Genomic DNA, 13024 nt, shown 5'->3' on the forward strand with positions numbered 1-13024 from the left:
ACATAGACGTACTGCTTGTGGGTGAGAGGTGTGATGGTTTGCCAGAAAATTTTGAAGGGTTCAGATGTCGGTCGTAGTCCCCGTTGTCAAGCTCGCCCACTTGGATGACAACTGCTGATATCGCAAACTAGGCAGCTGTTAGTAGACGAAGAGTTAAATTCCGCTTCCAGCTAAAGCTGACATCGCAAATTATGTAGTTTTGTGGTAGTCGGTAGAAGGATCTGGAACGATTGGATGGAGTAGAGGTTAATAAATTGGGTGTCAGAGAATGAGCATTGTCGATATCTCCATGAGGTAACGGGAACAAAAGTTTGAAAAGCAACAACTATACAGTCAAGTAACCTAATTTCGTGCTAACCTATTTTTCGTGCATTTCCGGAAATGATAAATAATTTACATGTACGACTTCGCATGACCTCCGCATTTGCTTGTTTTGATAAACATGGGTTTTCTCTACAATATCAGCTAGTAGAATGAATCCAGTAGTTTCAATAAAGGTAAAATGTATTAATGTATACTTTGACAAATACAAAATGGAGGATTTCAGTTATTACCAAACGTCACCAATTTTTATCGGCCGAATTTCCTTATAATCCCAAGTGGTAATCGGAATTCCAAGTGTCGTCTGCTAGAATGTAGTCCAACGAATGAAGTCACGTTATCAGCTAGCGGATTCCGTGTCAGCAGAAAATTTCTATGGAACACAAAGTGGGCCATATTCTTACGTTGTTTCAGTGACTTTTAGCAATAAATCACGCTACGTATCTTATTTTCTCAGTTTGTCACTAGTTATAATGAATTGATATTGAATACCAAGAGAAGTTAAAATATGGGTCAAAGTGAAGAATTCATAAAGAAAATCGAACCAAATTGAATTATTTTGTAGAATATCTGAGGAAATAAAAAAAAAAATTCGTTTTTTCAACTTTGACGAAATTCGGTCTTGAATCCTTATATGCACGAAAATAGGTTACACCACTGTATATAACAATTCACCACACGAAGAGTAATAAAAGTACATGAGTACTAAAACATTGAATTTGTCCTTTGAACGTAAATGAAAATAGGTCAATGTAACGGCGATAGGGCAGTACATGCTAGGTGTTTCGTAATATCAGGCATATAACATTTTGGACAAGGTGATTAAAAATATCATGGAAACAGTGATAGTCAAGTTTGAATGGTATAATGAATTATTGAAGAAACTTGAAGATTTTTTCCCTGATAGTCAAAAGGTAAGAGTGCTCAGTAGTTCAAGTTGTTCCGTAAATTACATGTCTACCGATGGAAGTGGTATTTGCGACGGGTGTGACTACTAGTACAGGACTATAGTATGTATATGGGCAGGCATCGTGTCCAAACCACACCCCATTCGTCATACTTCCTCGGGGCCGTGGTAACACAAGTGATTACATATTCGTAGATAAATATTGTCCAATCAAAATTAGCCCTACTGTATTGGTAGCAAATTTCAGCTAATCAAAACAAATCAATGGTTATGACGCTTTGTTTGCGAACGTAAATAAAACAAAGGAGTGTGCCATTACATATTTTGATGAATATGTACGGTATGGAATTGAAGCCAAGAGAAAATCAAACCTTTCTGTGGAAATTAACATGGAAAGAATATGCTTTTATCTCTTTAAACGGGCGGCGGCAAAGCGATGTTGATTTTTGTTTATATGACCTCATTTCTGTTCTATCGATCTGATTGGTCAGATTTAAATGCCACCATAGTGCCACCAATCTCATTTCCACGCCCCCAAAATGAAGTGTAGTACGTGGGCCTTGTTTAATATGGGTTAATAAGACCATGTCAAAACCCGTATTCGTGATACGATGATGGGCAAGACGCTAATCTCTACCGGGCACCTGATGTCAAAATATGAATTGACCGTCACATTGAAATCACACATCTAATACACTTTCATCTTGGCTATTTCCATCTGTCAGAGAATGGATAGTATCGGAATTACATACCCCCTTCCACCTGAAATATATTCCAAAGAATCACCTTCTCTTCAACCATCCATTTTTTCTGCTTTTGGTTTTAACGTTTCTTTGCCAGCTAAGTGGTGAATTACGGTGCGCTATGGAAGGAAAGTGGAAGAATGTGCATGGATTTATTTGTTTAGTTGATTCCTGGCCGGGGTTTACCTCTGTACAGCATTATTATTATTATTATTACCTCTTTGGTACTGCCCAACGAGGCGTCGGATTTTGTTTGTGATGTGGAACGCTGTAATTAAGCTTATCAGATGGTATAACAAATATTTAGGAAACCATATAACTTGATATATTCATCCATATAACTTTATAGCCTATATATTGTAGGATGTAATAGTTTATTTTATTGATGAAGTTTTTAATTAACCAGAAATCTGTCACCACTCACCTCACAATATATCATCAGAACAATCTTATCAAGATTAGTATAACCTCTTTATTGTGAACACAGTCATTGAGAATGTTCTATTAGATCTTTTAACTTTAATAGTATGATTAAATGAAGAATAAAATAGTTCAAGGTAACAGTGATAATCTGCCGACGATTAAAGGAGGTGCAGAGCACAGCTAGGTCATTGTAAGTGTGGGGAAATTTCGTGCATAAGACAATCTGCAGAAGGACAAGAGGAAATATCATGGAAACAGTGATAGTCAAGTTTGAATGGTATAGTGAATTATTGAAGAAACTTGAAGATTTTTTCCCCGATAGTCAAAAGGTAGGAATGTTCAAACATGAGTTATGTCCCATTATTTATCCCTCGTTTATTGGTGGTAATTCTATCATGGTTAGGTTACTCTGGCGGGCGGGACAAATGAGGCTGGACCGGATCATCCCTGATGTAAAATGTCAAAATAAACAAATGACCTAAGACAAACAATAGAATATACAATGCATACGCCATTACCGCTATTCCGAGAAATTATAAATAAGTCAGTCGGTAGAGAGTTGGATTGTCGACTACTAAGCGATTCTAAGGTGTCGTGGGTTCAAATCCTCCTCAAGGTACGAACAATTCTGATGCCTGTGCGAGTTCTTCCAAGAGTCGACCCGGTGTCAGCTCCCAGCTCCAATAGTAATGCCTATCCCCAACCTGCGACGACTAATCCCATCAGTTATACATAAAGCTGTACCCTTCCATGACTCTTGTCCACCACCGCCAAAATCCTTCCATCACAAATTTTCTTTTATTTATTTGTATTGTTAACGTTTTTTGGCAGCTAAGCGGTGAAATACGGTGCGCTATCGAGGGAAAGTGGAAGAATGTGCATGGATATATTTGTATAGTTGATTCCTGGCCTGAGTTTACCACTGTGATTTGGAAACCAGACACGACTGATAATAGAGTGAGATATTGAATTTATTTAAATCTTTTGTACTTGTCATAACTGAATATGAATAACAGCAGGCTTCACCCAAGTAATTGGGCCTACAGCTAAATATGCTGTCGTCTTTTTTTCCCTTTTTTTGATAATTATTTAGATAACTGTATGTGTAACGGTCTTAGAACAGTAAAAAAAGAACGTAAAACATTATTTCTTGTTTACATATTTTCAGTTAGAATTTTTAGGGACTCACCATGCGATAGTGACGAAGAATAAGGAACAATTAAAAAAGATGTTACAAACCCAGGGCGTTATCAATTGGAAATCCTGTTGTAGATTTGCAGGTGCGTCACACTTCAATCCCGGTGAAAAAAAACATCAGAGAATGAGTTCAGTCTAGCGTTACGTATTGCCTTCTTCTCCTTCGATCCTATTAGTCGCCATTTTTCTCCAAAACAAGCACTAGTTACTGCCTATTCTAAGTATTAAGGTTGATTAGGCGTTTATAAGCAACTTAATTTTTCATTTCCAGCCATCAATAAAAGATTGCATGATGTAAAGACAGAAGTATCGGAGAAAAATGGCGGAAAATTAACCATGTCGGATGAAGGAAATATTTGGTCTGTGACTTCAGAGACGTTGAAAACGCTGTTAGTAAAATAATTCCTTTGAATAATGTAGCCTCATTCTCCAAATTACGTTGCCCTTGCAATTCAATTATTAAAGCGACTATCAAAAACAAGTTCTCTTTGGCTTTGTGCATCCATCTTAAATAGGCTACTAGTGCGATGCAAAAGACTTGAATGAACTATTTTTCTGGAAACTACAAATGAAGTGAGAAGTATTTATTGATACCAATAGTTTCACTTTTGTGATGCCCTACAATAGCCTGATAAATTTCGCGATTCGGTAGCATGACCAGTTATTTTTACTCATATGGAAACATAATATAACACTAGAATGTATCTGTTTCAGGTCGGTACAGGAAATATAATATAACACTAGAATGTATCTGTTTCAGGTTCGTACCTGAAGGATTTTCCCTGAAACCATTGACCAAGGCTGACGTCGACATGGTGGTGACAAATTGGAATTTTGCGGACGACGGAGTCTTGGAATACATAACAGCATTAATAGACAGCTTTTCATCAGTTGCTTTGTATAATCAAGGACAACAACTCGTGGGATACATGTTAGAAAGCCATTACGGAACAATTGGTTTTTTGCACGTATTTGAAGAATTCAGGGGTCAAGGTTACAGTAAGGTCATAGTATCAAGCCTTGCCAAGAAATTACTAGAAAATGGCCGTCAAGTTCACGTTTATATTTATTCTAACAATACAGTATCTCGTAATCTTCATAAAGGTCTTGGATTCCAAGAACATCCAGGAATTTATTCTTGCTTGGTGCATGATCCATTGTAGGACCATTATATATATAGCTTAGCTAAGAGGCTACAAACTGTTTCCTCTTATACTTTCTTTAGTTCCACAAGCTGCTAAAGCGAAAATACAAAACATATCAAAGAACTGTCTATGTGAATAGTTTACCATAAATAAACCAAATACTAACTATCTGAACCGCAAAACAAAAATCTAACGAAATCTAAAACATTATTTTGGCGAAACATTGGTAGCGGCTACTGAACTTTTCACATGAGGAAGTATATCAACCATAATTGAGTAAGTATTTCATAATGAAAAGTGGTATCAGGTGCCTAGAAGAGTAAGCATACTCTGCCTGGCGCCACATCCGTCATAGCTGCTCAGCATATCAAACATCAGCCCCAGGAGTCTGTCAATGTCGCAGAAGTAGATCAGTCTGTGATTATAATAATTCCATAATGAAAAGTGGTATCAGGTGCCTAGAAGAGTAAGCATACACCCGTCATTGCTGCTCAACATATCAAAAATCAGCTACGGAGTGTGTCAATGTCACAGAAGTACATCGTTCTATGATTATATATTCTAACACACTCATTGATTATGAAAACTGTTGTGGAGAATATTTTATATGAAATTATTTACTGAAATTATGTCACTGTAGTCACGTACTGGGCCTTAAAGGGACAGATGCGCCATTTTTTTAACAATCGTATCTTAGTCTCAGAAACGGGATTTTTTTTAGCTAAGTCAATCAGTAAATGGTAAGGGGAATCTTTATCTACGTGTTGGTATGAATAATTATATATTTCACGATCAAGACCACAAAAACTCATTGAAAAATCCGGTCTAGCCCTTTAATGAAAAGGATCACCAATCTTGTAGGACGGGATAAGGAAATTCCGCTAAAGATCTTTAATTATGCAATAACCTACATAGACGTACTGCTTGTGGGTGAGAGGTGGGATGGTTTGCCAGAAAATTTTGAAGGGTTCAGATGTCGGTCGTAGTCCCCGTTGTCAAGCTCGCCCACTTGGATGACAACTGCTGATATCGCAAACTAGGCAGTTGTTAGCAGACGAAGAGTAAAATTCCGCTTCCAGCTAAAGCTGACATCGCAAATTATGTAGTTTTGTGGTAGTCGGTAGAAGGATCTGGAACGATTGGATGGAGTAGAGGTTAATAAATTGGGTGTCAGAGAATGAGCATTGTCGATATCTCCATGAGGTAACGGGAACAAAAGTTTGAAAAGCAACAACTATACAGTCAAGTAACCTAATTTCGTGCTAACCTATTTTTCGTGCATTTCCGCATTTGCTTGTTTTGATAAACATGGGTTTTCTGTACAATACCAGCTAGTAGAATAAATTCAGTAGTTTCAAGCAAGGTTAAATGTAGTAATGTATACTTTGACAAATACAAAATTTGTATTTCAGTTATTACCAAACGTCACCAATTTTTATCGGCCGAATTTCCTTTCCCAATTGGTAATCGGAATTCCAAGTGACGTCTGCTAGAATGTAGTCCAACGAATGAAGTCAAGTGATCAACTAGAGGAAAATTTCTATGGAACACAAAGTGGGCCATATTCTTACGTTGTTTCAGTGACTTTTAGCAATAAATCACGCTACGTATCTTATTTTCTCAGTTTGTCACTAGTTATAATGAATTGATATTGAATACCAAGAGTAGTTAAAATATGGGTCAAAGTGAAGAATTCATAAAGAAAATCGAACCAAATTGAATTATTTTGTAGAATATCTGAGGAAAAAAAAAAAAATTCGTTTTTTTAACTTTGACGAAATTCGGTGTTGAATCCTTATATGCACGAAAATAGGTTACACCACTGTATATAACAATTCACCACACGAAGAGTAATAAAAGTACATGAGTACTAAAACATTGAATTTGTCCTTTGAACTTAAATGAAAATAGGTCAATGTAACGGCGATAGGGCAGTACATGCTAGGTGTTTCGTAATATCAGGCATATAACATTTTGGACAAGGTGATTAAAATATCATGGAAACAGTGATAGTCAAGTTTGAATGGTATAATGAATTATTGAAGAAACTTGAAGATTTTTTCCCTAATAGTCAAAAGGTAAGAGTGCTCAGTAGTTCAAGTTGTTCCGTTAATTACACGTCTACCGATGGAAGTGGTATTTGCGACGGGTGTGACTACTAGTACAGGACTATAGTATGTATATGGGCAGGCATCGTGTCCAAACCACACCCCATTCGTCATACTTCCTCGGGGCCGTGGTAACACAAGTGATTACGTATTCGTAGATAAATATTGTCCAATCAAATTGGCCCTACTGTATTGGTAGCAAATTTCAGCTAATCAAAACAAATCAATGGTTCTGACGCTTTGTTTGGGAACGTAAATAAAACTAAGGAGTGTGCCATTACATATTTTGATGAATATGTACGGTATAGAATTGACTTTCGTTAAAGAATTGAAGCCGAGAGAAAATCAAACCTTTCTGTGGAAACAAACATGGAAAGAATATGCTCTTATCTCTTTAAACGGGCGGCGGCAAAGCGATGTTGGTTTTAGTTTATATGACCTCATTTCTGTTCTACCGATCTGATTGGTCAGATTTAAATGCCACCATAGCGCCACCAATCTCATTTCCACGCCCCCAAAACGAAGTGTAGTACGCGGGCCTTGTTTAATATGGGTTAATAAGACCATGTCAAAAGCCGTATTCGTGATACGATGATGTGCAAGACGCTAATCTCTACCGGGCATCTGATGTCAAAATATGAATTGACCGTCACATTGAAATCACACATATAATACACTTTCATCTTGGCTATTTCCATCTGTCAGAGAATGGATAGGATCGGAATTTATCGGATTACATACCCCCTTCCACCTGCAGAATATTCCAAAGAATCGCCTTCTCTTCCACCATCCATTTTTTCTGCTTTTGGTTTTTAACGTTTCTTTGCCAGCTAAGTGGTGAATTACGGTGCGCTATGGAAAGAAAGTGGAAGAATATGCATGGATTTATTTGTTTAGTTGATTCCTGGCCGAAGTTTACCACTGTCATTTGGAAACCGGACTCAACTGATAATAGAGTAAGATTTCTTTGAATTGAATTGTCTATGGTTAGACAGTCTGCTGTACTTGTCATAAATGAAATAATAATAATATGAAATAAGTTGCCAGGACCGACATAAATTTGAATCACAACCCACACAACGGTTGCGTTAGTAGAATGCAAGTTACTCCTCGGAAGAAGTCAGTCTACGCTCTACTCGTCTGCACAGTGTTTATCTATTACGAAGTTTGTCTTATACCTTGACTGTAATAGCCACCTTACTTGTGTCACGAAATGCATCGGTTTTATTAGACTGTATGCTTGAGAATACATTTAATCAGAACTCTAGGACGCAGATTGGCTGTATTCGCTTGCGTACAGTTCAACCAAAAACTCTGCATCTGCAATCTTATGCTATTGCAGTCAAGTATGAGATGAAGTTCGTAATAGCTTGACATGGTGAAAATGCGCTATTATTCCGATAAATTTGCTTCTCCTAGCCCATCTTCTATTAATCAGCAGAACAGTGAAAAGAAAAGAAAACTTTATTTCATAATTCCATTTTCAGTTAGAATTCATGAAGAATCACCATGTCATCGTGACGAAGAGTAAGGAACAGTTTAAAAAGATGTTACAAACTCCGGGCGTTATCAATTGGAAATCCTGCTGTAGATTTGCAGGTGCGTGCATTCATATAATAATTGTAAAGAATGGCCACAGTTTCTTTTAAATCTTGTGGTTGCAGTGGTGGCTGATGAATTCAATATTGGCCAAAACCGTCCTTCTACAAACATCACATTTAAAGATGGGTTCCCTTATTTTTATTCATGAAAATGAAATTGCTAATATTTATATAAATAGAAAGAAGAGGTGTTCTAATGACTTAGGAAAAATACCTCACATGTCCATAATTAATTCATAATTAGCTAAATTAGAAGAGAAATTTCAATGAGTGACCGATCAAGAATGGTCAAAGTCTTTTTTTTTTGTCTATCCAGACTGTACATACATTTTTGGTTGGTTAAAACTCTTGATTATATGCAATAAGAACATAATATGTTTAAGAATACGTGATAATTCATTTGAAACATTAATTAATCCAATAGTTTGCTTAATTTGACACTAAAAAATAAGGAAACCCATCTTTAAATCCCGGTGAACAAGCTACAGTGGATGTCGAGTTATCTCTAGCGTAGGCTATTACCTCTTCTTCTTCGCATCTGATATAGTCTCTCTCTTCCACAGTACACGGGCCAGCGCCTTAGAGCACGGTTTTTGGCTACCTTTTTCCATGTTTGATTTTAAGGCTTTTCATGGTTGCTTTGAGTGTGGCCTTAAAACGCTCGCTTTCCTTAGATGAACTCTCCAAAGAGATGTTGGCAGGCGATCATCTGTCATTCTGTCAATGTCCTGTCATTCTGCCTCTATGTTTTGTGGTGTGCCGAATGACCAATTGTCTTCATTACTTTTTTAATTTCAGTCATAAATGAGAGATTGTTTAAAATCATGAAGGAGGTCTCAGAAGAAAATGGTGGAAAATTCACCGCGGTAGACCATGAACTCGTAAAAATTTGACTTTAGAAACGTTGAAATCGGTGTAAGTACAACAGTTACTGTAATGGGATCAAACGTATCATCTAATCTACGTTGTTGATGACAATTAACCGTCCGCTTCCAGCTAAGTATAATTTCTTCCTGTGGTTAACTTATTACAGCAAAAGTCAAACACAGTTTTGCTGGCATTCTGATCAAGGAAATTGGTACAGATCCAAGCACCGTTAGCTATGGCTTTGCACGTCCATCTTAAATATTGTTACGTGGCCTTGAACTAAAAAGAAAGAAAGAAGGTCTACATTTCTGAAACCGGAAGATAAAACGTAAAAGTAGTATTTATCGATATTTCATATTTGAAGTGTAGACATTTTGAAATGCCCAAAATTCGATTTTAGCTTTGGCCGTGGCAATTGGCACCGTGACGTTACAACATATGGTAATCCCTGTCTAACCCTTAAAAGTCACTTAATAGCATTCTTGACAATCAAAATGGTTTCCCCCTAGAGAAAAAAAACTAGCACGGAGATTGGGAAACAATCAATTGCCCATGCACAGCATGAATGGAGCTCTCCTATTGGCTGCAAACAACGGTACCGAAAAGATGAAACTCAAAGACAAAACAAAAACCGCCATTAGACCTTGTGAGCAGTTGAAAATCTATTGCTCTCACTTGTCTTATAGTTGTGTTTTACTTGATCTGGTTTAAATTGTTCAAAATTCAGCATTGGTCTTTTTCTCCTTTGCAACCAATTTTGCAATTTGCATTAGAAGTCTACGATTCTTGGCTATGGAACCGGTCAGTCTTAGTCGGAGAGAATCATTCACCATCTAGTATTAGTGACATTGATTGCGAAAGGTATTTTTTTCTCAAAGCTGCTGCTAGCCCGCTGGTATATGTCAAACCAGACACAGCCACCAAAGGTGTTGGCTTAGCTGTAGCCAACTGATACAACCCCTCAGTCAGCTGAAAATTGTCACACTGTCTGGCTCACGGGTCTAACCGCCATAGCGATGCAAATGGCCAGCGCGTTTATTTTCAGCCCAGCAAATTCTTAAACTATGATTTTTAGGAAGTTTTTTACGGAGACCCTAAGGCGCAATTGTAAACATATTTATTTATTATTTCGTTTAAACGAAATAAATGATGTTATTTCATAATAAATAAATATGTTTACAATTGCGCCTTAGGGGCTCCGTAGTTTTTTGAGTCGGTAAAGTTTCAAACTTCCTATTCGATTGTAGATGAATCGTTTGTATTCGTAGGGGAATGAATTAGAATATTCAGAAATACCTTACAACAGACTGTATATATTTCAGATCGGTACCTGAAGGATTTTCCCTGAAACCATTGACCAAGGCTGACGTCGACATGGTGGTGACAAATTGGAATTATGTGGACGACGGACTCTTGGAATACACTACAGCGCTAATAAAAAGCTTTACATCAGTTGCTTTGTATAATCAAGGGCAACAACTCGTGGGATACATGTTAGAATATAATAATGAAGAAATTGGTTTCTTGCACTTATTTGAAGAATTCAGGGGTCAAGGTTATAGTAAGGTCATAGTATCAAGCCTTGCCAAGAAATTACTAGAAAATGGCCGCAAAGTTTACGTTTGTATTTATTCTAACAATACAGTATCTCGTAATCTTCATAAAAGTCTTGGATTCCATGAGCATCCTGAAATTTATTCTTGGTTAATGGTGCATGATCCATGCAACTAGTTGAAAAATTTCAATATGGACTAGTAACTGATCCTTTCAACTGCTATGCAAATCAATCAATGTGCTATTCAGTTATTAACTATATATTCTGTATATTACATATATTATGAAGAACATACTTGTATTGTATTCAGCTAACTGTTCAATTAAGGAACTTTCAAAGATATACATTTAAATTATGATGAAAAATGGCACTAATAGTCTAATACTACATATTCCATGCCTGATAAAAGCTTGATTGTTGATTCAAAATCAGTAAAGGACACCTTCTCTTTAGGACCCTTAAACTTAACTTTTTATAAAGTTATTCTTAAAAAAGAGTTTAAAGTAGTGAGCACCATGTTTTATTATACAATTATTTGCATAAGGGTTTTCAACTGGTTGAAAAAAACTCGACGACGACTGGTGAATGAAATACGATTGACGATTTCGACTAATTGTGACGACTTCGGGGCCTAGTCATGTTGTAATATCAGATATCATAAATATAGTAAAATTGTGGTGTGTTTATCTCAATTGAGAGTTAAATGGGGAGCCTGAATAAAGATAGAGGTCATAATTGCATTTGATTTGAATGTTTGAATCCGTGGGGAAAACTCAGCCCCCAACAGAACACTATCCTAATCTTTGTAGAGGCCAATGAATAGAATAAATACATCAGTATTAAAATTATTGTAAAGTATTGTCTAGTGTAAAACATAACCTGTTAAAAACTCATTGTTCATTTCATTTAATTCACCATGTGCTTTTATTATGTCACCTTCATTTCCCCTCTCAATACTATAACATTTTTACAGCCACCCTCTATCCTCAGTTTATAAAATAACAAGCCATATGGAGATTGTAACAAATTAAAGTATGATCTTTTATTAATTATACCCAATGATTAGACAATATTTATCTTGATTTCAAATACATTCTATATTGGTAATATTTCCCTTTTTTGATTGCCAGGCTCTTCACCTTATCTCATGTTGATCAAGGCAATTTCAGCCAAAAGTTACTAGAAGTTCAATAATGTAAAATGTCTCGGAATTAATTTTGTCGGTAATTTCTCTTCTTACCTCTTTACTTTATTGAATAACGCAATTCTTAGATAAGATTTGGTAATTGTTAAAGATGGGTTCCCTTATTTTCATTTATGAAATGAAAATGCTAATACTTATATGAGTATGAAAGTAGACGTGTTTTAATGATTTGAAAAAATAACAGTTTGTCTCACATGTCCATAAGCTAATTAGCTAAATGAGAAGAGAATTACAAGCAGAATTCCAATGAGTGACCTATCAAGAAAGGTCAAAAAGTTTTTTTTTTTATCCAGACTGTTCATACACGGACATTTATTATTGGTTAAAACTCTTAATTATATGCAATAAGAACATAATGATATGATTAAGAATATATGATAATTCATTAGAAACACCAATCAATCAAATATTTTGGTTAATTTGACATGAAAAAACAAGGAAACCCATCTTTAAAACAGCATTTACTGCCAGAATATACAATACGGCTGTTATTTGATATAGAACCTTTTATCAATTTTGTCAGAAACTGCCATGTTTTTGTAATTACAATATCATTTTATTACCTTGTCGTATTTCTTCTTACGTCATCTATAATTTGCTATATAAAATCATTTTCATACAAACTCACTTTTTATATTCCAAGTTACTGTAATCATAAGTAGAAGTATTCTATATATTATAAGACTTTTATACATATATTGGGAGAATTGGACATTGAAATGAAATGTGAGCAATTTGATATGCAAATTTGAAATTAATTCACACAAGATAAACTATAATTGAGGTGCCCGTGGAACACTATATTGATGTGAATTTGTGATCTACAAACACCAATTGAAAGAATTTTTAAAGAAAAGTAGAAAATGGGAATGCCTGTACTATTCAGCAATGGTATTTTTTAAAGATTTTAAAGTTTTAATACAGTAGCTTTATATTTTGTGAAAGTGAAGGTA

At 35.8% G+C, this 13024-nt stretch overlaps 2 protein-coding genes across 2 annotated transcripts; both read left to right on the forward strand.

Annotated features, from left to right (window-relative positions):
* Positions 1 to 2642: 2642 nt before the first annotated feature.
* LOTGIDRAFT_152511 (hypothetical protein) lies at positions 2643 to 4754 on the forward strand (the record flags this gene model as incomplete). The annotated part of the gene is made up of 4 exons (XM_009045943.1): positions 2643 to 2723; positions 3563 to 3674; positions 3863 to 3980; positions 4352 to 4754. The coding sequence occupies 4 exons, from the start codon at positions 2643 to 2645 to the stop codon at positions 4752 to 4754; spliced, it is 714 nt and encodes a 237-aa protein (XP_009044191.1).
* A 1979-nt stretch (positions 4755 to 6733) lies between these two features.
* On the forward strand, positions 6734 to 11043 carry LOTGIDRAFT_152512 (hypothetical protein; the record flags this gene model as incomplete). The annotated part of the gene is made up of 6 exons (XM_009045944.1): positions 6734 to 6814; positions 7675 to 7800; positions 8332 to 8443; positions 9244 to 9311; positions 10040 to 10173; positions 10635 to 11043. The coding sequence occupies 6 exons, from the start codon at positions 6734 to 6736 to the stop codon at positions 11041 to 11043; spliced, it is 930 nt and encodes a 309-aa protein (XP_009044192.1).
* Between the last annotated feature and the right edge of the window lie 1981 nt (positions 11044 to 13024).

The sequence above is a fragment of the Lottia gigantea genome (assembly GCF_000327385.1).
Source record: "Lottia gigantea unplaced genomic scaffold LOTGIsca_1, whole genome shotgun sequence".
Classification (NCBI taxonomy): Eukaryota; Metazoa; Mollusca; class Gastropoda; family Lottiidae; genus Lottia; species Lottia gigantea.